At 44.6% G+C, this 25,862-nt stretch overlaps 1 protein-coding gene across 1 annotated transcript in view; it reads left to right on the forward strand.

Moving 5' to 3' along the window:
- The window catches only part of LOC147733753 (protein unc-13 homolog B-like), a 1,057,263-nt gene that overhangs the window by 154,894 nt on the left and 876,507 nt on the right, over positions 1–25,862 (forward strand). Inside the window, exon 3 of the mRNA XM_086958318.1 lies at positions 9,184–9,283. Within this exon, the coding sequence (XP_086814444.1) occupies positions 9,184–9,283 (100 nt within the window). The remainder of the gene's footprint in view (positions 1–9,183; positions 9,284–25,862) is intronic.

Genomic DNA, 25,862 nt, shown 5'->3' on the forward strand with positions numbered 1-25,862 from the left:
TTGTTTGTGTTTTTTAGCACGGTATTGGAATGGCTAGTAGTTAGTTGGCTTAGCCGGTTAGTTAGCTTTGCTCACTCAGTAGTTTACTAACTCACTCACTGTTTTATTTAACTTCAATCCTTACCGTTACTCGTGGTGGGCGGTCCGTGTTTTATTACCATTAGGCGGCCTGGTGCACAGCACTGCTGCTGCTGTTTGCTTCCCAATGCTACCAGTACTACACATCCATGCCTGCCTGCCCTGCCCTAAGGCTCAGTCTCAACGTCGTTGTCTGTCGGGCAGCGCCGGCGGCCCACGGATGATGTCCTGGTTAGCGTCGTCATGTGAAATAAAAAAATCGGAGCACGCCGCGCGCTGCACGTACAGCCCCTATCCCCTATCAGAACAAAAGAGAAACCAAATCCAGCCCGCCCCTGACGCCCCAATAAATCAGTGTGTGTGTGTCAGACAGTGCTACTGCTGCCGCCTGTGTGTGTACTGGTCCCGCGGCCCGTGCCCGCCCACCTTCAAGCAATGCGCACACACAGTCAACTGGGCTGCTGGCAAACATGCACTCACTGTGAAGTAACTAAGGGCTGCGGCCGCCATGATCACAAGCAAGCAACTGCAACATACATCATTGGACGAATGGACGGCACCACAGGCAGGCAGCCTCAGGGCAAGCAGGGCAGCTATTGTTAACCTCTGGCTATGACCTGCATGATTGAACACGCTGAGCACAGAGTATTATTGTGGTCAGACTCTGTAAATTTAAAAAAACATCAATGTCCATGTGTGACGCACGTGCAAGATCATAGACCCGACCCTGTCAATTAAGTGCCGGTGCTAAGCACCGGAAAGCACCAGCACATATTAAGCACTGCCCATCCGGCTTCCCTCCAACCATTTGCCACACTCCTTGCCTCCCCCTCCATTCTCCTCCCCTCGCTCGCATTCCCGCCCCCCACCAGGCTCTCCCGCCCGTTTCTCTTTTTTATCTCTGTCTCTCGATAAACCTGTTTGCCAGGATCCACCCCTGGGCATCGCACTCAGGACGTATGAGGTGCAGACAGGTACATTAAGATTTATTACTTCACTGCACTAGACTACATTGTACAAAATACCACAGCAAGACTCCTAGCAAAACAAGCACTGGCGTTGCCAATAGGTCTCGCAGTAGGAAAGTTGGAGCTTTTGGTTTTGTAAATGACAAAGCCCTTTATGTTTTTAAAATGAAAAGAAAAATAAAAGGCATTGTTATTTACAATTGTAATAGCTCCAACTTTCCTACTGCGAGACCTATTGGCAACGCCAGTGCTTGTTTTTTTTCCATAGGAACTCAGTAAGTATTGCGGCTGTTTTCGCAAAAAAGGTTTCAGAGAGATATATAGGTGACATACTGATTAAAAAGATACTAAGGGGCGTAATCATCATTTTGATGGACTCTATTCTTCCCGACCAGATGATAAATTTGTTTGACCTTTTGTCAAACTTGTCCTTAATTTTGTCAAGTGTCTTTTGTTCATTCAGGACCATGGAGTATTTGAAATTTTGGGTGAACCATATACCTAGGTATTTTAATGTGTTAGAGGCCCATTTAAGTCCAATAGTACTGATCATGGAACTATTCCAATGGACATTAAGAGGTAGTAATTCTGTCTTTTCTTTGTTAAGACAGTATCCTGAGACTTCTGAGTACCTATTGATGATGGACATGATATGAGTGAGGGCCTATTCTGCATTTGAGGTGAAGAGGAGTATATCATCGGCGTAAGCAGGCAACTTCCTCGGGCCTGCAGAGAAAGGAATGCCAGAAATGAGTGGGTTATCTCTAATTAATGTAAGAGGCGATTCTAGTGTTAGTAAGAATAGCATGGGAGAGAGAGGGTATCCTTGCATGGTGCCTTGTTGAAGGTTAAAAGTGTTGGTTAATTGACCATTAATATTTATCCTGGCTTTCTGTTGTGTATACAAGGAGAGGATCATTTTGCATAGTGAGGGGCCAAAATTGAAGGAGGTGAGAGTCGCATGGAGGAAGGCCCATGAGACATTGTTGAAGGCCTTCTCTGCAACCAAAGCTATAGCGAAGGAAGGCTGTGTATGGTGATGGACTTTTTGATTCACGTGGATAAATAGTCTGAAGTTGTCAGCACTGAATCTCCTCTTTATAAAGCCTAATTGTGAGGGGTAAATAATGTTTTTGAGGATTGGCTCAAGTCTGACAGCAAGAATTTTTGCATACATTGTACAGTCAATGTTTATAAGCTTTATGAGGTGATAGTTTTTAGTGTTGGATGGGTCATTCCCTTCTTTGGGTATAACTATTATAGTTTCCTCAGTGGCAACACCTCTGATGGTGCCTGTGTATTATAAGTGTTAAAAAAGTTCCTCCAGAGGAGTAATTAGGGATGAACTCCTGGTCTGATAAAAGGAGGCAAAGAAGCTGCCTGTGCCTGTGGCAATCCTGGCCATTTTACCTTTTTGATAGCATGTAAGATTTCCTGGTGTGAGATCTGATGGTGAACATAATATTTAGTCGTTTCTTCTAGTTTGGTAATGTTTATATTTTTTAGGTATTCCAGGCATGTTCTGTAGGGTGTGTTGTTACTTTTGGAGTATAGGGTACAGTAGAATTGTTTGAAAGTGTCAAGAATGTCTTTTTTGTTTGTAAGTTATACGTTACCCCTAGGGTAAGCAGTAAACAGCCCATAGGGCAGAGGGCAGAGGGCATTGTATCTATCAGGGTGTATATGTACTTTTAGGTTTTACATGTCCTGGTAGTGAAAAACTAATTTCACTTACAAATTCATTTTTCACTACTGTGAGGCCTACCCGTCCCATAGAATAACATTGGATTACTCTATTACATTCAGTAAGTGATAATATTTGTTTGGGGGCAGGTAGAAATGCCACTTTTGATGTCTAAGGCATTGTAATTTAAATTCCTATGTAATGGTAATGTTGGATTTAAAATCACTATTCTGAAAATGCCACTTTAACAAAATTGGCACTTTCTTGTCCTAACCAGTTGGAGCCCACAGCCTGTCCGAGGGTCACATGACTAGGTGTAGTTGGCAGATAGCCTTTGTGTATTCCATTTAAACACCCACACAATAGAGGCTCTGGGTGTTGGCAGGATGAGTTATCCACCATGACTGGGGCGGAGCAGTGCAAAGCCCTACTTGCAATTCAAAGCAGCTGCCTCAGCACACAGACAAATAACTTCACAATAGACTATTGTGCCCTCAGACATCCATGGATCAGAGCAGGTAGGCACGAAAGTCCACCTCTGTGGGGAGAAACTCCAGACGTCTCTTCCACTTCAAAGCTGGCACCTGGTATAAAATAGGGCCCTTCAGACCTGCACTGCAGTTCAATCAATCAATCAATTTTTGTAAAGCACACTATTCACCCGTGAGGGTCTCAAGGCGCTGGGGGGGGAGGGAGGGTGCTGCTAATGCTTTTGAACAGCCAGGTCTTGAGAAGTCTCCTGAAGGTAAGCACGTCTTGGGTCTGCCACAGGTGGATGGGGAGGGTATTCCATGTCTTGGCGGCGAGGTGGGAAAATGATCTGCAGCCAGCGTTCATTCTGTGGATGCGTGAAACGGTGGCGAGGACAAGGTCAGCGGAGCGAAGCTGGCGGTTCGGTGTGTAGAAGATGAGTTGTTTCTTTAGATATGCTGGTCCTGCGTTATGGAGTGCCTTATGAGCGTGGGTGAGGAGCTTGAAGGTGATCCGCTTGTCAACGGAAAGCCAGTGCAGGTCTCTCAGGTGGGCTGTGATGTGACTGCGGCAGGGGATGTCGAGGATGAGGCGTGCTGAGGCATTTTGTATGCGTTGTATTCTTTTCTGGAGTTTGGCTGTGGTTCCCGCATAGAGGGTGTTGCCGTAGTCCAGTCTGCTGCTGACAAGGGCTTGGGTGACCATCCTCCTGGTTCCGGTGGGGATCCATCTGTAGATTTTGCGCACCATGCAGAGGGTGTTAAAGCAGGAGGAGGAGCCGGCATTGACTTACTGGGTCATTGATAGCGATGAGTCTAGGATGAACCCCAGGTTGCGTGCGTGGTTGGTGGGTGCCAGTGCAGATCCCAGAGTTCAATTTCAGGCGGCTGTTCTTCATCGATTCAATGAGGGCCTTCATTCCCTCTTGGAGGTTGGTTTTGGCAGTGGTGGGGTCCTTGGTAAGGGAGAGGATCAGCTGGGTGTTGTCGGTATATGAGACGATGTTGAGGTTGTGCAAACGGAAGATGCTGGCGAGCGGTGCCATGCAGACGTTGAAGAGGGTCGGGCTAAGGGATGGTCCTTGGGGTGTGCCGCAGATGGTCTTGCTGGCTCCCGAACAGAATGGAGGGAGGCGGACACTCAGGGTTCTGCCGGTGAGGAAGGAGGTGATCCAGTCCAGGGCTTTGTTGTGGATTCCTGCGTCGTGGAGGCGTGTGGGTGGAGTGTGGTGGCAGACGGTGTTGAATGCGGCCGGAAGGTCCAAGAGGATGAGGACCGCGGTTTCGCTGTTGTCCAACAGGGTCCTGATGTCGTCAGTGGCTGCGATCAGGGCGGTTTCAGTGCTGTGGATGCTGCGGAATCCAGATTGGGACTAGCATAGTTCTCTTCAAGGAAGTGGGTCAGTTGCCTGTTGAGAATCTTCTCAATGACTTTTGCTGGGAACAGGAGCAGGGAGATGGGCCGGAAGTTCTTGAGGTCCTTAGGGTCCGTCTTGGGTTTCTTGATTAAGGCGTTGATCTTCGCATGCTTCCAGCTCTCCAGGAAGGTGGCCGTCTTGTAGGAGTTTTTGAAGATCTTCCGGAGATGGGGTGCGATGATGGAACTTGCTTTGTTGAATATGTGGTGGGGGCAGGGGTCGGATGGTGAGCCGGAATGGATAGTGTTCATTATTTTGATAGTGTTGTCATCATTAACGTGGGTCCAGGAGAGCAAGAGCCCAGTGTTGCTTGGGGGCGGTGAGTCTGAAGTGTTGGCGACTGCCAGGGGGGGTCTGGTTGTTGAAGCTGTCATGGATGTCTGCGATCTTGCGGTGAAAGAAGATGGCTGGGGAGTTGCAGCGGTCTTGCAATGGCAGGATATTGTTAGAGTTGGACCTGGGGCAGGAGAGTTCCTTCACGATGTTGAAGAGCTCTTTGGTGTTGTGTACATTGTTGTCAATGTGTTCACTGAAGGAGGGCCTTTTGGCGGTTCGGATGAGTTGGTGGTGCCAGTGGATGGCTTTCTTGAGGGCTATGTGGTTGTCCGGTGTCTGTTCAAGGTGCCACTTCTTCTCGAGTCTTTGGCAAGTCTGCTTGGATACCTGTAGGTGGGTGCTGAACCAGATGGCTTTTCTGTCAGTGTGTCTGTTGGAGGGTTTCTTGTTTGGGGCGAGAGTCGTCGAACCATTGCCTGAGGTTTCGGACAGCAGTGTCGGTGGTGCCGGTAGGTGGATCTCGGGCGAGGGTGCAATTGTTCCAGCTGTGGAGGGGGATTCGTTGAGGGTGGTGCGTGGTGGGTTTCTCAAAGGTGAAATGGATGCAGCAGTGATCGGTCCAGTCGAGTTCGGTGGTATGGCTGAAGGTGATGTGGTTGCTGGCGGAAAAGATGGGGTCAAGCTTGTGTCCAGCGGAGTGGGTGGGAGTCGTGATGAGTTGTTTGAGTCCGAGGTTGTCAAGGTTGTCAAGCAGGGTGGTAGAGTTGCTATCGCTGGCGTTCTTGAGGTGGAAGTTCAGGTCTCAGAGGAGGATGTAGTTTGTGGACGCAAGGGTGTGTGTGCTGACAAAGTGGGTGATCGAGTCGCTGAACTGTGGCCGGGGCCCGGGGGGGTCTGCAAATGAGGGTTCCTCTGAGGGGGGTGTTGGGATCGATGTGGATCTCGAAGTGCAGGTGTTCGGAAGCGCCGAGGGTGTCTTCGGTGCTGGTTGAGATTCTGAGGATATTCCGGTGGACAATGGCGATTCCTCCTCCTGGTCTGTTGGTGCAGTCCTTTCGGGTGATCTTGTAGCTTTCTGGGATGGCTAGGGCGCTGTTGGCGCCGAGGAGGGGTTCATCCAGGTCTCCATCAGGAAGGCGACATCCGGGGAGGATGAGTCGAGTAGGTCCCAGAGTTCGATGGCGTGCTTGTGGACGGAGCACGTGTTGAGGAGTATGCATCTGAGATGGTTGGGTTCCTGCCCCGGTGGGTGGGACGGTGGCTTGGATGCTGGTGAAGCTGCATCTCCCGCAGAAGAAGGGTTTGTGGCTGAGCTTCCGGGTGGCCCAGCAGCAGGTGGATGATATTCCCGAGTTGAGTTCCTGGAGGGTGCTGGCGTCATAGCGGCAGCGGGTGGCATGGTGCTCGCAGGGGCCATGGGGTCTGGCACTAGGCACGATCCAGGCATGGACGGGCACAGACGCTCTTGCCTTTGGCACACCAGGGGCGCGCCCACTGCGCACTGCTGCCATTAAGAAGGTGAGGTGGGAAGGAGGAGCTGCTGGGAGGAATTAGCGGGCACAAATTTGCGGGCAATTGGGGTGGGGTTGCAGGGGATGCAGTAGCAGGAAGGGAGAGAGACAGAAAAGCCTGGAAAGCAGGAAAAGAGCTACAGAGAGAAAAAAGGCAGAAAAGGGCAGAATAGAAGAAGTAGAATAAACCAGCAGATAGGCAGAAACAGGCACGAGGGAACAGAGAGAGCAGACAGAATACTTACGGCTCACCACTGGGCCACCGGGGATGAGGTGCAGGCAGGAGCCTGCGGGTGGAGGAGGACCTCAAACTCATAGCAGCAGCGAGGACAGTGAGCAGGGGCACGGGCACAGTTAGGTGGAGCTGCGCTGCGTAGGGAGCGACCTGCCTGGTAATAGGGTCAAGTGTTGCTCTCACTTCTGGACCTGCAGAAGGACTCTCAGAGGACTGCCCTGCTGCCGGTCCTTCTGTGTACTTCGGAGTACTGCCCTGCTGCTCCAAGAGGACTTCCCTGCTGCCTGAAGCCTGTCCTGTGCCTTCAGAGGACTGCCCTGCTTCTTAAAGCCTTCTTTCCTGCTTAAACTCAGGTCTACCAGAGTGAATTGAAGGCTAGTTGGTTGGCCTGCTGATCAGAGCCTCAGGGACACAAATGGCTCCAACCATCTCGAAACCGCACCTTAACCCAGCTTGAGTGATTCCTAACCCTCCAAGTGGTGACCCGCTAGTGCTGGACCCTTCAACGTAGTGCTAAAGGTGCCCAGATACCCCAAATCCTAAACTAGAGACGTTACCGCCAAAAGAGAAACTAGAGAAGACCAGGACCTAACTGCGTGCCTATCTACCAGAGGTGCACCTGCAGTCAGCCTGACTTTACAGTAGTTCCAGCTAATTTCTTTTCCGCAGCAGTAAATCCTGTTGAGCTGATCCTGTCCTGAAGGGTATCTGGACTCATGGAGCTCTTGTTGGCTACAGCCTGCAGATTCATGCTGCTGGAGATTTTCAACTTCCAAAAAAGAAACTTAGGGCCTGATTACGATCTTGGCGGATTTGATACTCCGTCACAAACATGATGCATATCTCTCCCGCCATGTGACAAGTTCCATAGAATGTAATGGAATTATAATTTAGCAGATGGGATAACCGTCACATTTGTGACAGAGTAACCCTGTCTACCAAGATTGTAATCAGGCCCTGTGGGCCTGATTTACAGTTTGGTGGATGAGGTTACTGCATCACAAACGTGACGTATAGACCATTCACCATAATAAAAATCCATTATATCCTATAGAACTTTTAATTTGGTGGTCAGGCTATCCATCACATTTGTGACGGAGTAACCATTCTGCAAACCTCTAAATCAGGCCCTTAGTCTACATGTAAGAATCTTAACTGCAACTTCGTCCTGTGACTCCCATAGGATGACGCTTACTTATTGGACACTGCTGGCTGCCTTGCCACCTTACCTCCTTAGACATTTTCCCCCAAAATATTATCTAATTCTGAAGGTAAGTGAGGACCAGGCACAGTCCACTTTGTGTATCTGCGCTAAGCTCTGTCTCAGGTGGCCATAACGTTTGACTTTGCTACGGTCATACATAGCTAGATATCAATTGGATTCAAGCAAGCCTGGCTGAAGACGGCTGGAATGCCAGAAACTGGTCCTAGGAAGCTTGTTTCCGGTCCAGGGAAGGCATGGCTTGGCAGTTTGGGCTGGACTGTTCTCTTGATGCACAGGGTCAGACTGATTTGCATATGGCCATGTCTAAACTGGGGTGGCAGAGTGGGTTAAAGAACGGTGTTGGATTAAACTCAGATCTGTTAACTGGGTGTGAGTGTTTAATTGGTTCAGATGCTCCGTCCATCACCACCCCCTTTTGTACCGCTTTGTTCGCCATAAGTTGGCAGGGCATGCTCAGACGTGAGTCCCTTGCTCACTTTGCCACTGGATTCAAGCAAGCCTGGCTGAAGACGGCTGGAATGCCAGAAACTGGTCCTAGGTAGCTTGTTTCCGGTCCAGGGAAGGCATGGCTGGCCAGTTCGGGCTGGACTGTTCCCATGAGGCACAGGGTCAGACTGATTTGCATATGGCCATGTCTGAACTGGGGTGGCAGAGTGGGCTAAAGAACGGTCTTGGATTAAACCCAGATCTGTTGACTGGGTGTGAGTGTTTGATTGGTTCAGATGCTCCGTCCATCACCACCCCCTTTTGTACCGCGTAGATATCAACTGTTGGCACTTTGATCTTTTAAGTCACTTTAAAATTTAAAACATTCATATCTCCAGTTCTACTGATTGGATTTTTATCGCTTTGGTGTCAACAAATCTATTACATTTTACTCTATATTTCTAAATAAGTCGCATTTTTTTTGTGTTGTGTCTCTACCTTATTTGTGTAAATGCTGCATAAATATTTTACACATTGCCTCTAAGTTACGCCTGACTGAATTTGGGATAAGCTACCAGAGGGTTAAGCACAGGTTAATTTAGTTAATTTAGTTACTACACTCAACCAAAAACCCCATTTCTCACAGTACCCTTTCGTAAAGTTCAAACTTTCTCAAGGTTTGTTCAGTTCGTAGTTCGGGCATCGACATTACGCATGCATTATTTGTGCTCCAATGTTTACGTAACATGTGTTCCATATCTTGTTCTATAAAGAGCCCTGTAGGTATGACAGTTATTTTTGAAGGGCGAATAAATTGTTTTGTGAGCAGCGTAAGTTGTTGCCAGATACCATTTCTTTTGTAATGCTGTAATACTTCAAACGTGTTTTATAGAGCCATGTGAAACATACGCAATCCTTAAAGTCCACAATCTCAAGAGTTGCACAGTAACAAGAAGTGGAAGCAAGCCTTGCTGGGAACAAGATTTCACTTTGTAAGTATTTCAGCTTTATTGCACCTAAAATGTAGTTCTCTAAGTTTGCTCATCGAGGAATATTTATTGTAAAAAAAACTGTTGCATTGTTAAAAAAACTATAGGTGTCACCTATTTTGCACAATGGCTAATGGAATACATCTTCAATTGCATGGCGATTTATGGTTGATTAACTGATAAACATATCACTAAAAAATCATGTTCTGTTGAGTAAATTGCACAATAGCAGAGTCCATCAGGGTTTTCTGAGGCATTAATTTTGCACCTGAATTACCAATATCACGGGAATCAGTATGTAGATGTAGAAGTATATTAGCCATATGATTTTCCCCAATCATCATATAGCAAATTAAACATTAACTCAGTTGCTGTTTCTGCATCAGCATTAAAGACCCTTTACGGGAGCAGATTTCCACAAATTGGACCTATCCAAATGTATCCTTGGAAAATGTAGGGCACAATTCACTATAGAAAGTACTCCGTTTAAACTCATACTTCTGTGTATGACTGTAACGAACCAACTTTTTGTGAATTCCCACTTATTCCCAGTGGTAGGCCTGGTAAGCAGCCACAGCTTTTGCATTGTATAGCTGGTAATATCATGGTGCATCTCCTATTTCCCCAACTATGCACAGAGCATACCTCCACATCAGAAAATGAAATGCACTGTGCAAGTGCATATATCTTTTTTATTTTTGTTATCTCAAAAGGGAAAGCATTTTTCCGCATGGTGTAAAATCTTTCCCTACATTTCCAAGAAGATTGGGGCTGTTTTATTCCCCTTGCTACCTTATCTCCCTTTCTCACCCGCTCCATGCTGGAGTAAGAGACAGATTTATGACCGTACAGACCGTTTGTGACTGCTAAACAGTGTTGTAGCATGTATCACACCTGTTTTGTTAGGGTAACCTGTTACCGACCCACAAAATGGGTTTTATGAGTCACCATTAGCAAGGGGCGTGCCAAGGGCGTCCCTGCCTAATAGTGAGTGGCAGGAGGATGTGAGATTGTTTTGCGTCCAAAAATGAGTTAGCAAAACAATTGCATTTACAATCAATTTCAAAATGGGGGTAAGCCAGTTGCCAACTGGAAGGGGTTCCCAGGGGACCCCTTCCCTTTTGTGAGTGGCCACCACTGCCTGATCTTAAAAAATGAAACTGAAACTGTTCATTTTGATTTTTTAGGTGCAACCCGTTTTTCTTTAAGGAAAACCGACTGCATTTAAATAAAAACAAAAACAGTTTTATTGAAAAAGCAGTAACAGACATGGTTGTCTGCTGATCCCAGCAGGCCACCATCCCTGTGAGTGCCAGTCATTCCCAATGGGTCACAACATGCGACCTGCCTCATGAATATAGATGACACAGGTCCTTTGTGACCCATTTAGGAATCTCAAACAGTTTCTCGGACACTGTTGTACATCAATGTTTGCTACTCACAATGTGAGAGTCACAAAAAATGCAAATTGTGAGTCTCAAACACTGAGGGTCATACATCTGGCCCTAAATCGCCAATCTTTCCTGGGTGAAAGTGTCACAGAGGAGTTGGGGGATGCCAAGAAACTCGTAGGTTTGTAGACACTCACAAACTCACTTAGAAAACAGTGCCTTGGTCTTATTACTTCACAGCGCTTTTCTGGGATTTATTATGGCATAATTCTAAACATTTGTGGCATTCAGTGAATCAGTAGTAAAACAATTAATTCCAACGAGTTATCATTTTGTTGGCTCATGACATATTTAAATGAAGCTCTAGCCCGCTATTAACATATGTTTTCAGCCATAAATTATTTTCTGAAGCAGGACCCATGGTAATTTTGCAGTTGTAATACCATACATAAAGGTCTCTCAAATCTTAATGAAGTCTTATACATCGCATTATGGTTGCCTAAGGCATGAAATAATGTAAAAGCTTGTATGCTTAAAGTTGAACGTAAATGCCTTTCTTTTATTTGAATTAACCAGATAAAATCATTTAGGGTCTAGGGGAGCATTCCAAATATATTTGGACTCACTCTACATTCAAGGAGAGAAGTATAATTAAAGCATCAGATTTCAGGGTAAATCTGTGACAGAACTCTATGGCCAGTTATGTGACATTTGTTAATAACAGTATCTAAACTGTTCCGATTTGCAAGAAAAGAGGAAATTGAAGTCAACTAAATTAAGAAATCAATATTAGTGGAATGGTAAGGTGATCCAGTGCTAGGAAGAATGATCTATTTTAGTAAGACATCGATTAAAATCTAGGTATGATGATACCTAAAAGGGCATGCTCATAATAAAATATAAAAAGCTTATTGCATTTCAGCCCATTTGAAAATACTTTCAGACTTGCAAAAATGGGAGGGAAGGTCACGCCCAGTGCGCACTAATCTAGATACAAAGGGCCATATGTATCATCAAACTATTTTGCATTTCCTAAATAGCGAATTTTAAGGAATCACTATTTAGGAAATGCAAAATGGTATGTATGAACAAAATCGCTTTTTATTTGCGATTCCTTAAGCTTCCTTATTTGCGAATTCGCATTTTGCGAATTCGCAATTAAGGAATATTTTCCAATGCATTCCTATGGGCCACGAGGCCCATAGGAAGGAATGCAAAATAATTCTCAAATTGCGAATTCGCAATTTGCTAATCGCAATTTGAGAATTATTGCAAGGGTGCTGGGGTGTCTCAAAGACACCCTGCTGCACCCCTGAAAAGAACATGTGTGTGCATATGGCGCACACACATGCCCTATGGGCATGTGTGTGCATCATATGCCACCTTTAAAAATGCCAATTTGTGCATTTCTGGAAGAATTTGCAAGTTACCATCAACTGAAAGTTGGTGGTAATTTGCGAATTCTTAAACAAAATTTGCAAGCTAAAATTACTACATACATAGCATTTAAGGGAATCGCAAATTTGCAATTCCCTAAATGCTATGGAAAAATAAGGAATCGCACAAGTTTGCAATTCTTTATTTTGGGAATGTTTCATACATTCCAAAACGTGCAAAACGGCCGTTTGCGAGTCGCAAAGGCCAAAATTCTGCGAATTTCGGCCTTTGCGATTCAAAAACGGCTTGATACATATGGCCAAAAGTGAAATGATAAACTGGCAGAGCAGCAAATTACTGTTACAACAAACAAACATCTGAAGATATCCATTGCTTTTAAGGTTTACCCGAAGTGCTCAAACATTTTTTTTAATTTAGCCCTACTGCCCCTAGTAGCAGGCTATACTGGCCATTAATGAACGATATTGCCCAGGTATGGAGGGCTATAACACTAGAGGGCAGAATGTTCTAACAAATAAAATGAAGGCCTCACAGAGCCAGAGTTCCGTGAGACATTTGTTCACAGAAACAGCTGTGAAGGACAACATTGAAATTTTGGAGCTCCGGGCTTCTACCGGCCATCAGAAGCCCGGAACAATCCATTATTTTCAATGGAGCTCCCAACATTACATTACAATGTTCAAATTTGTTTTTAAATATATTACGGTTTGTAACAAGCATTGCAAAGGTAATAGGCCTGGCTTCAATGTACTAATTTGTGGCATGTAAGCACAGACATTCCCAAATTTTGTATGCATCTGTTGCATGCACAATGCTTATTAACACATTAAAGGCAGCCCAAATGGCTTTGCCAAAACATGGTGTAACATTGCAAAAATGGATTACATTCTGTGTTAAATGCACACAGGACATTTGAATAGCACAAAATGTGATGTAAAACAGTACCATTGATATTCCAATGGAAGCACTTTCTCGAATGTAGAATGATAAACCTATGGTCAATAGCATTAAGTGAGAGACTAATAGGCACAGACCAATAGGCACAGACCAATGTACATTTTTTTGAATTTGATAACAATATGCGATGCAGACATCACCACCTTCAAGCCAGAACTTAAATGGAGCATCGGCAATGCTAGGCACTCCCTTTCTGTTAGTACTATTCTGGATCTTTCCGTGCTAACTTTGACTACTATTCCATCCCTTATCTTAATAGATCTGAGATCACTACTTCTTTGCATCTGGTCAAGTTGCTTCAATTCTACAGGCTAGCCGCATTAAAACATTTTTTGTCATTATGCAAGATCTTTGCCTTGTCACAAAATCTAGCTTCTAATCGAGCAAATCAAATCTAACCAGATCATATTTAAAAACTAGAAAATAATACCAAGTAAAACCCTATACCCAGAGCTAACGTTTACTGATTTGGAAGATCAATCTCAGCTGCACAGGGACATTTGTTAAATAAAAGGAATTGGTAGGAGCCATGAAGGGGGACAGCTTGTTTTGATAGAGACACTTATTTCTATTCCACCAGGGTTGCAATTGGAATGAAGTCCCTGTGTACAAACTATGCAAATATTTCTGATGTCCCCTCCAAGAGTGACCATGTATCTCATTTCTCAGCAAACCTTTTCAGAACTTCAGCTTCATTAATGGGGGTTCTTGCTCAGCATGGGAGATACAATTATACATCTAATATGCAAAGAAAAGCACATGGCCTAATGTACCTCAATGGAACAACCAAAGAGGAAATTGATAAATTGATTAATTCAATTGGTCATTGAGATATTTATGTATAGTCATTCAAACACGAGAGTAAATACTCTTCATTAATACAACAGAGAAAGAGACCAAACAACTTAGGTTATAGGAAAAGGAATCCTTTTTATTCCAGGGACTACTTATCACCTCATCAAAGCAGCCGGGCTAGTACACTTAACTCTGGCCAATCAGGGCAGATCCTTGGAAGGCTGAATATTGTGTTATGTACAAGAAAGTGGTATAACTTCTTGTCTGTACATTTGAGTATATATTTAGTAATAGCATGTTGTTGGATTTATCAATAGCATTCTAGTAAGTGTTTCCTGGCAGGAATTATTACTTAATAGCTTCTTGTCATGTTAACCTATCTGGATGAGGATCTGCAATGGGAAAAATAAACTGGACCATCTTCTCCAACACCAGGGCTATTAAAACATCTCTTATAAATACCCTGCCTATATCTACATGACACCCTACCCCTGGAACACCTAGGTGAGACTTTAGAAGTTCTGAACATATACACATATTGCAGACCTTCACTCCACAATGCTCCTAGCACAAAAGTCGATTTTGGGAACACTTTACTACAGTGAGGGAAGGGAAATGTGCAATTTCACTTAAGCCAAGGCATATAAAACCTATTTTATAAAGTCCTCCATATAAGTACCTGGCCACACCCCTAGGACACCTAGGTGAGACCCTGTGGGTACCTAATTTACTCAAATATTCTACTTTAGTATTTGGTAGTGCCCCAGAGACCAAAGTCAAGTTTGGGCACAATTTATATGGTAAAAGCAGTCCTGCAAAACAGGGCTGCTTTGAAATGACCTCAGGCTTCAACAGTTCACACATGCAAGTACAGAAAGAGTTGCTGGCCTCTAAACTGACATGCCCTATAATATACTAGGCAATTAAAGGTCGTTTTGACCCCCCTGCCCTATTATTTACTAGGTCCTTATGGAGGAGATCATGCCAATTATTGAGGTACCCTAACCCATAGTGTACCCTAGTGCATGTAGGTGTTTTCACTGTAGTCTAAGTGTGTTTTCAGCATATCACTGGCACTGGGCCTGGTTAGGCTGAGGCCAGGGACAGTCAGAGTCAGTAAACCAGTACCAGTCAGCAAATAAAATGGGGCTGCACAGGGCACAGGATGACTTGGCAAAACCTACATAAACTGGTTTGCTATGGGCACTTTCGGAATGTAAGCAATAGAATGTTTATTCCTTTATGTCTCAGTGTCCACTCTGACAAACCTCAATGATGTGTATTTCCTCAGTAGATTTCATTTGTAAAGGTATATCAATATATATAAAGAAATCTGTGAGGTACTCAGAATTGTTAACGCAGAGTCTGTTACGTAGTTCCGTGTTTATGCTGAATAGCAACTACTTACGTCATTATGTTATGAAATCTTTTTATTGATGTAATAACTATTGGCCAGATGTAGGAAGCCAAATAGCGAACACAAACGCTACAATTCGTAGAATTTCAGCCTTTGGCTTTGAGCTATGTAGGTAAGATTAAACCTACTTGCAAAATAATGAATCACAAAAATTGTGATTCCTTATTTTTAAATTGCATTTAAGCAATCGCAAATTGCGATTCTTTGAATGCAAGTAGCACAAAAGAAAGTGCACTTTAGCATTAAGGAATCGCTAATTACCACCAACTTCAAGTTGGTGGTAGTTAGCGATTTCCTCTAAAAAAGGACTTTTTGCTTCTTTAAAAGTGCCATGTGGCACAGATTCATGCCCTTAGGGCATGTGTGTGCGCAACATGTGCTCCCATGCACATTTCAGGGATGCAACAGGGTGTCCTTTTGGAAGCCTTGCACCCTTGAAATTGCACCCGCAATTTGCTAGTGCCTCTTGGTTACCCGTAAATTGCGGGCGCAAATCCTATTCATTCCTAAGGGCCTCTTGGCCCATAGGAATGAATGGGATGGTATTTATTGATTGCGAATATCAATTTGCAATTCCCAATCAAGGAATATTAAGGAATCGCAAATATTTTTGTGATTCCTACCGATATTCAATTTAGCGAGTCCTTCATAGCAATTCGTTAAAAATCGCTATTAAGGACTGGCATAATTGAATTTACCTACATCTAGCCCTATATGTTCATAATTGCTTTATTAACATTCTTGCTTTCTCAAATTTGCTTGAAAATGCAGCATTTGCTCACTCTTTTTGCAAAGATTTCAAGAGAGAAGAACCCCGCTGAGACCCCATTATTGTAGTCGGGCTCGCTCGCAACGCTCACCACCAGCCACTCATCCGGAACTTTTACGCCCCGCCACTTTCAAATGTCATCAGTCACCACTGCCAACCACAATGGTGCACAGGCCAGGTATAGCACTGAGTTTTTCCCACTGAAAAATTGAGCTTCTGTCCTTCCTGCGAGGTCTGCGCGGAATTGCTTTGCACGGCCTCATGTCACTTGGTGTGGGATCTGAGGAAGCTTTCAGGCTTTGCAAGGATTTGTATCACTCAGCATACGATCCAATTAAGTTTTCATCTGCAGGGCTTTGTGCATCTTTGCTTTGCTCTGTGTCAGTTCTAAGAAAGCCTTCATGTCGGCGCTGCAGGGCTCAGTGTCACTGTGTGTCAGAATTGGTACAACTCTTAGATTGGATTGGCGCTGCGTGGCTATGGAAGGTTTTGCTTCACTGGTGTCATTTCTGGTGCAGTCTTCGGTTCAGACCTGCACGCCATTAAGTGGCCCTGTATCAGTTCGCATTACATCTGATGGAACCTTCAGATAGGTAGGGAGGAGTACACTCTGATGCCAGCCAAGGATTGTGGACCTAGGGTCATCTCTTTGGGAACATGAGTCACTCCAACAGAGGCCAGCTGCAGGACTCAGACAGGTCCAATTGGCGCTGATCAGCAGGGCAGTTGCAGATCACTCCTTTGGAAGCTTTAGTGTCACTGTAGCTCAACAGAAGGTCAACCAACTGACCCTTGGAGTCATTATGGGTAGCTTAGTATCACAACAAGCAGATCCAATCTTCCTTCTTCAGACAGTAAACCAGTCCTTCCGTAGTAGGGTTGTCCTTTGGGCAGCAGAGCAATCCTTTTCCTGAACTTTTTACAGGTCCAGGAATGTCCTGAAGAGTGGTTAATTTTTATAACTGGTGCCAGCCTTTGTGTGGGGAATTCCTTGACCTACCCCCTAATTGCTTCTGGTCAATTTTTCCATTTTCTATGGGAGAAATAGTACTTACAACAGTGGAAAATGACTTCAGGACTTTGTCACTGCCAGGAAATTTAAAACTTAAATACACATGCACTAAATTTTAAATATAATGTTCTCTGCCATAGGGATGGTTACTGCTTTCCTTTGGTTGACTTCTAAGCATTAAACAGGAAGGTTTAGGCCCAGCAAAAGGTTTATTTTGCCTGGACGAAATTCCAGGTTAACCCATTTTCCGCGGCCGAAAATCCGCCGTGGTGCAGCGGCTTTGAAGAGTGTGCGAGGCCGGGTCTACCAACAGATGTGTAGCAGCACTATGGAGGTAGTGCTCTCGACGGCCGTTGGCCAACAGAAACAGCGAACGTGTTAAATCTTCACTACAGTCTGCAGTGGCATGCCTGAGACATATTTGGCAGCGCTATTGTGGTGGGTGGCCAAATAAGTGCTGCTGTCAACTAGTACCATTTTAATTACAGGGCCTGATTATATGCAGTACCATTTACTAGAAACTTATAAATAAAATATATATGCCAATTAGGTGTAGGCAAATTTTATCATATTTGAGGGAGAGAGCAGAAGCATTTTAAGACTGGTTAGCAGAGTCCTAATGTCAACAAAAACAAGTAGAGCAAGGTAAAGGGGTGAAGACAAAAGAGAGGAATACCACAGTAAAGATGTCAGGTTTAACAACCTAAATTCAAATAGTTTTGCCATAATTATGCAAAAGCAAATTAAGCCAATATTGAAAACTCCTACTGTAAATCAGACCTGTAGTCACTTTTTTGGAGCTGGGGCTTCTCCTGAGTGGTAAGGAAACAGGCTGTATCTGGGAAGGTCACACCAAAGTCAGATAGGCTTTCTATGAGGGTCCGTTGTACTGGATCTTACGGTGGAAAGTAGTACAGAGTGGGACCAGCCTGATTTTCTTGTCCAGCAAGGCTTCACTTTGGGTGGGTCATTTGTCCCAGGCCGTGGAAGAACTGAAAGTCTAAAATTGTTCTACATCCAAATGTTCCAGGAATTTTAGAATAAGTCCTCTGGATCTCACAAAGGCTTCCTGATTCTCTGGATAGCACTTAGGGTTCAGGACTCACTCCAGCAGTGGCTACCGGCAGGGTTCAGTCTTCTCTTTCAGTTGAAACTGATCATTCCAGGAAAAGAGTGCCTTACAGCTTTATTTTTCATTAGAATGACCCAGGAAGTCAGCCAACTGCCCCTTGGAGTCTACTCCCCCCCCGACGAGATCCCCCAGCCCCCTCCTCAGAAACTCCCCTCATTACGCTGTCCCTGTGAACCATATCCTTCAGTTCTCTAAAGACGACCAGTGCCCGCAGCCCCGATATCTTATCCTCCTCTTCTTCACTCCAGAACCCCATGAGCTCAGCCCACTGACCCCCATCAACCTATCAGAGAAGAGCAAGACCCACCGCCCCATCAATCTTACCCACTCCAACAACATAACACCCTCACTAGGGCCTGGTCTACTGACCCCCCATCACTCTAGCCAAATCACGGAGGAAGAGCCCAAGACCTAACCCTCTACCGAGGGCTTCTAATAATGACAGCAAGGCTGACCTTCCCAGCACTAAACCTCTTATTGGGACCTGGCCCCCCCCATTCCTCGAGATACCCCTACCCAAAACTGCTCGTCATCAGCACTGGAAAATATGGCACACCGGCTGACCTTACTAGAAAGTCAGCTAGAAAGGGCCTGGATGAAATCCTTTCCAACCTAGATAAGACTTGTAAGCCCCAATATGTCCAACATAGGGCCTCCGGTCAGACTGACTCTTTTCCTCGTAATTCCTGTTCTGGGAACTCACCCACCCCCGAGAACCGACTGCAAAAGCCCCCTAGAACTGACTTGGGGATCCCACTTCAATCTCCCTCAAGAACTAAAGCCCATGCATTTGAAGCTCAGCCATACAACAGTAAGGATGTGGAGATCCAATCAAATAGGCCTCTCAGAGCTACAGCAGCAATGTCGGATGAAGAAACTATGGACCTAGCTTCCACCTATGACTCCCATCCCTCAATTGCCGCCAAGATCCAAGTGATCACGGGCTTCAGAAGAGACTTCACACCCACAATGCTCACCAGACCTCCGCCCGCCCTAACCTTCATACCGAGGGCCCCTTTAGAAAAGCAGTCGATCAAAAATAATATATATACCAACTGCATGCTCATTAACTATAGATACGCCCCCAAGCATGCAACGGAACTTCCTCTCTCAGGACTTAGTCATTGCGTTCATCACGGAGACTTGGCTAAAGGAGTGCTCCCCACCTTGCTTTGACATGTTAGTGCCCCCAGGTTTCAAACTCATCAATAAAGATAGAATAGACCAATGAGGAGGAGGTGTAGCCATCATTCATAAAGATGATATTGACATTACTGTAATGGACCCTTGTAAATATAGCTCCTTTGAAAGTTTATCTGTCACCATTAATCTGAAGGAGAACAGCTCGTTAGTTGGTCACCTTCTATACCACCCACCCGGCAACACCTCTACTTTTGGTGAACATCTTTGTGACCTGATTGCCCATTGCGCACTCAAAGACACTAACCACATAATTCTGGATGATCTCAACCTACGCTGGAATGAATCCAACAACTCACTAATCCAATCGCTCAATACTCTCATCTGTGACAATAACCTTTCCCAATAGTGCCCCGAAGAAACTCACAACAAAGGAGCGACCTTGGATGCCATCATTGCCCAACAAGACACCATTACAATCAACAACATCCTCCCAGTAAACTGGTCGGATCATCACATAATCTTATTCCACATCAACCAAAGAGTCTTATCCCTGCCTCCCGTGCAAGATCCCCCCAAATGGTCCAGAAATCTCTCCCAAATTCCCCTGGAAGTCATGGAAGATAGGCTAAAGCTGCTCCTCCCCAACGACAAAGATCTATCCACAACTAAACTTTCCTCACTCTATAACACTAATATGGTAAACCTTCTTAACCAACTAGCACCGCTGAAACAAAGAAAAAATCGAGCCATTCCATCCAGATCTTGGTTCGACTCTGACACTAATAAAGAAAGGAGACAACTAAGAGCTGCAGAAAGACAATGGGGAAGCGTGCCCACTATCTTCCACCGAGACAAACTCAGAACTATCCAGAAGAAGTACAATAACCATATTAAGAACAAGAAATCCATGTATTTCCGGTCTGCTCTGGACAGCGCAAAAGACAGACCCAAGGAGCTCTTCAGTATTATTAGAAAACAAACTTCCAAACCGGATTTCTCCTTAGGGCAGGCCTCCAAAGAACGCTGCGCCAATTTCGCCAACAACTTCAATGATAAGGTCTCCAAGATCAAGCGCTCTCTGGTTATCAACTGCTCTCCCAGACCCTACAGCAGCATGGGGGGTGTGCTTGGTAGCGCTCCACCCCCAATTCCCAAATCATGGTCACTTTTCCAGCCTAGTCTAGAAGAGGAAATAGTCAAACTTATCTCCACCACTGAACCTTCATCTCATACCCTAGAGCCCCTTCCTGCTCTACTCATCAAAAAATTGAAACTCTCCCTAGCCCCACTGTGGTGCAGGATTATTAACAGCTCCTTAAAAACCGTAACCGTCCCAGATTGCCTGAAAGTGGGACAAACCACCCCATTGCTAAAAAAAACAGGCCTTGATATGAATGACTTAAACAACTTCAGACCTGTCTCCAACCTTCCTCTCCTTTCCAAAATACTAGAAAGATGTGTTCTCCAACAACTAACACAGCACTTGGACAATACCAACCTCCTTGACTCACATCAGTCAGGATTTAGGAAAGGGTGCAGCAGGGAAACTGCAATCCTCAACATAATTGATGACATACGCAAATCACTGGCTGCCTCCTCATTCTCCTCGACCTTTTGGCAGCATTCGACACAGTTGACCATATTCTTCTCCTCACAGCCCTCGAAGAAAGGGCAGGACTAGATGATGTGGTCCTCAACTGGTTCTCCTCATTCCTGCACAATCAATCCCATAGAATCAAAATGAGAAGCTTTCAGTCTGACCTTCATCCAGTCAAAACAGGAGTTCCCCAGGGATAAGTGCTCTCCCCTCAACTCTTCAACATTTATATGGAACCCCTCTCCACCCTACTCAGGAAAGCTAACATCCCCTTCCACCTTCACGCGGACGATACCCAAATATATCTGGAAATCTCCTCCGCTAAAGACATTCAAAGACTCAACGAAACACTAAAGGAAGTTCAACGCTGGCTGTCAAGCAACCATCTAAAGTTGAATCCTGACAAAACTGAATTACTCGTTATCTCGAACAAAGAAGAGAACCCACAAATGATCGAATGGCTAAAAGATATAGACGCGCTCAATGAGAACCTCAACCTAGCGGACTCGGTCAAATCATTAGGCATCACACTTGACTCCAAACTAGACTTGACCAAACACATCAAGATCTCGGCAAAGAGCGCCTTCCTTAATCTGAAGCTACTAAGCAAAATAAAACCTTTCATCCCACCCAATGATCTCAAACAAGCCATCCAAGCATTGGTGCTGTCAAGACTTGACTATGGTAAAAAACCCTCAACGCGACTGCCAGAATGGTCACTGGAATAAAGAAATGTGACCACATCTCTCCGGCACTAAAATAACTCAAATGAAAACCAATAGAATTGCGAGCCAACTTTAGAACAGCCTGCCTAACCCACAATGCCCTTCACAAAGCAAACCTGAATATCTGGCATCCAAACTTTAAAAAGTAGGTCAGAACAGGAACCTCAGAAGCTCTAACATCTTACTTCTGATCCCAATAAAAACTCTAAAACAAAAAACCATGGACCGGTCCTTTGCCGGCAATGCGCCCAAAATTTGGAACTCTACCCCCCCCCACATCAGAACTATTCCTTCCTTCCCTAAATTCAAAAGTCAGCTCAAAATCCTGTTCGTTGACCGCTCCTTTACTATCAGATAGGATCAGCCTGGAATGTCTTAAGAGATTCTACTCCCCGCCTGGATGGGGAATGCCAAAACCCTGTGATGGAGCTCTCCTTCTTCCTCCTACTGTGATTCGTATCCTGAATGTCTTGTTGTATTGTACTGTATTGTGTTTTGCTCTGTTTGCTTTCTTTTGCACCGCTTTGTAATTATGTGAAGCACTCCGATACCTTCCGGTCTGGCTAGCGCTATATAAAACTTCCTAAATAAAAAATAAAAAACGTCCTTGTCCTGGGTACAATTGGATGGAGGCCCAGAACTTCACATCTCCTCACATGTTTCAGAGAGCAGGTTTAATCCTCTTTTTTCCTTCTGCAGTTTCAAAAAGTGTCCTGCTGAACTGTGGCTGAGGTGTCACTTCTGTAGGATTTATTAACCAGTGGTTGGAACTGAATTCGGGACACCCTTAACCAGTGAGGAAAATGTTCCCTGTGTAACCCTTTAAACTTTTTTTATCTCATCGTCTTTCCATTACCGCACACTATCCCAATTGCACCATTCTAATGGAAACCAAGATGGCACAGGCCTTCTGCTCCTGAAGGGAGCTTTTGGGCCAACCGGGAGTGTGTTTAAGAAAATAAGCAGTCCCTTTCCACTCAGCTACACCAAACTAGTTCCAGGGCTCCCACAGGGCTAGTGCTCAGTCAGCTACAGATTTATAAGACTTTTCTTTCTTCAAGTTTCTCCTTACACATGACAGTGAATTGACAGGTTTCATCATGGTCCCTTTGAGAAATGTTTTTATCCTGAATACTTCCAGTTGTTTTCCCTCACCCACAGCCCATCCTGTCATAAGGCCTAAGCCATTGTCTGTTCTCTGTGAGCCACTTTCACACCTCAGTTAGGTTAATTAATGTTAGGGGCACGTATGGCAGGCTAATGCAGATTAGCCCCAAGGAGTTTGAGGCAGGGAAAACGTCATTTTATAAAAGGCAGTATTGCTAAATATATGTCACAAATCCAACATCATGATTCAATTGGACTTTTAATAAAAACATTAAAGATAGTGTCAAACTATGTCTATATCTTGTTGCAAACCGTAGTTACTAATTAATCTGCACAGCCAGAGCCTAAACAATAAACTAGCTTTTAGGGTCTTGTTACAGTAGAGATGCAGTAATGTTACATTTCTTCTTGTCTCACTTTTAATTATTAGGCACCCTACCTTGTGGGCTACAAGGCCTTCTTAATGGTGAGTTACTAATTTTCTGTCAAAAGGGTTATTTTGACAGGCAGGCTACAGGTTTAATCTGTAGTATTCATACTACATTTGTAAGTTTGAGGCTATATTTTCCTTGTCACACTAGTGGATGGTGTAATTCATTTTGCAGTTCACAGGTGACATTTAACTTACCATCAACACACACAAAAGGTGACGTGAGGGATACTTACAAATTGCAGCATTTCAACCCATTGTTCTTTGCCCAACATGCCACATCGTCTTCGACTCAGCCATATGCAAATTCATCTTGACCCTGCTCCAGTAGGAAATGTCCAGGTCAAACTGCCAGACCAGGTACTCCCTGAAACGGTTCACTGATAGAATATTGATGGTAAAAACATCACTGGTAAAAAATATCGAAAGAAAATATAGATAGTAAAAATATTGACTTCCTATACTTAAACAGGTAAATACAAAAATATTGAGTCAAAAATATCGAAGATAAAAATATAGATGTAAAAAATATTGATTTCAAATATAAATAAAATAAAATAATATATATTAAATATTAATATTATCTTTAATAAAATAAATTGCATTTAATATACATTTTAACTGAATATAAAAATTAAACTTAATTAAAAAAATATAAACACGAAACAAGGTGACATCTGGGTGAAAGACAATAGCGGCCGCCTGAACCCTCGCTACTCGATGATCCCAATTGTAGTGGTGCCAGGCCTTGAATGCATTACAATCGCCCTGTGGAGGGTATGCAACTTTTGGAGCGCTTACCTGGGACAAGGAAGTCGCTCCATGCTCCAGGTGGCTGCTGAGACTCGAGCGGTCCCGAAAGTGATAGGGGCATCATTTACGCAGATCTCTCCTGCCACTGAGCCGCTGCTGAGCTCCTGGCTGTGCTCGCCATGCGGCCCGGTTGGCTCTCGGAGTGGAAAAGCGCCAAAGTCGGAATGCCTCCAAAATCTGCCTGTTCTGCTCTGGATCGGAGTGGAAAGGAAATGCAGCCTGCTCCAACAGCCACTACTTTGGCGATATGCCCCCCCCATGCTCCAAAGGATCAAAAAACACTTTCCCCTGCAGTCCTAAGAATGCCCCCAAAGTAATCAAGGGCCTGGAGACTAACCCTAACAAGATCAGTGCCATTGAAGATAAGAAGGGTACAGGGGCAAAATCGGACTCACCCCTGCAGCAGTCAATCACCGAATTCTTCACTCCCACGACGGCGGGTCCCGGAGGACGATATAACGTCACCAGCGAGGTAGGAGGTGATGGGGACAGAGTATCAATCCCCAATTTATTGTGATGAGCTGAACCTCAATGATGGTGCTAATAATAAGAGGGAAGGGCTCATCCAGAACAATTGGCACACAATCCAGGGAAAGAGCCCTATCAAGAGCACTAATTCATAAAGATCCAGGGGTACAGGATGTACTGAATGTCATTCTACTGGAAGAAGTGCCTCAGACCATAGAGTGCCCCGGGATCACGCCAGAGGTTTCTTGCCCTCCATCCTGCAGCAGGGCAGGACCAGAGACACAGGCATTAATAAAGGGGGTTACAAGTTGCAGATTCCTCAAAGAATCCCTAGACTTAGGGGACATATTTTCCTTGACTAATGGCTCTGATATAAGTGCGTTAATATCTGAGGGGGAGAGTGTGTCCATATCCTCTAGCTCTGATCCTAGTAGACAGCTGGAAGGGCCCAATACAGTAGTCTGCAAGAAGAAAAATCTGAGGTGGAGCAAGGAGCATATCTTTCAGGGTCAGGGCAAGGTGGGCATGAGGAAACCAACTAGGAAACCTTCCTTAAAGTGGGACTACCCTGCCATGCAAAAACCATATGAGGAGCCTTATATGGTGGACGGAAAAGCACATGGTGGCCAAGATCCCGAGGAGCTGACCCTGAGACTGATATATGAAGATCAAATAACATCAGGGAGAGACTCAACAAGACAGCAAAAAAAGTGTTGCCACAAAGAAGCTACAAGTGGCGGTCAGAAAGGCCGCAAAAGCTTGTACCAAAATCAGTGAAAGGATTACAGCAGTAATGAAACATACAGCCGCCTTAGAAAATAAAGTGGTGAAAGGACAAAACCAAACAGAAGCACAGGGAGCACAAATGGTGGATATGTAATGGAAGCTTGAGGATTATGAAAATCGACTAAGATGTAATAATCTAAGGATCCTGGGTACAGAAGAAGGCATAGAGGGAGAAGACATCAGAGCCTATGTTCTAAAACTGCTGAAGGGGGCTTTCCCGGAGCTCCAACAGTGGAACTGGGACACAGAGGATCAACAGGTCCACCTCCATCCCCTCATGCTTAAAAATCCCAGGCAGACTCGCCCAGGGGATATGCAACAACCAAGAGCTATCATAGTTTATTTTGGGAATTATTTATTGCGTCAAGCAGTATTCCTCAAAGCTCCAAATGGTCATATGAAGGACAGTCATTTTTCACTCGACCCGACTTTTGCCATGTGACTGTGGAAAGGCACGAGCACCTGAGACAACTGATTCAATCCTGTGAAGCTCACGGGGCAGAGGTGTGTTTGTTAAATCCAGCCCTTCTGAAAATAATCTACAACAACAAAGTGAGAGTCTTTACATCTGAAATAAAGGCAACATAATATTTGCATGAAATACGGAAGTAGGGACAGATTTATCCTTTGTATAGTTAAGAA

Source organism: Lissotriton vulgaris, chromosome 2_1, assembly GCF_964263255.1.
Source record: "Lissotriton vulgaris chromosome 2_1, aLisVul1.2, whole genome shotgun sequence".
Lineage (NCBI taxonomy): Eukaryota > Metazoa > Chordata > Amphibia > Caudata > Salamandridae > Lissotriton > Lissotriton vulgaris.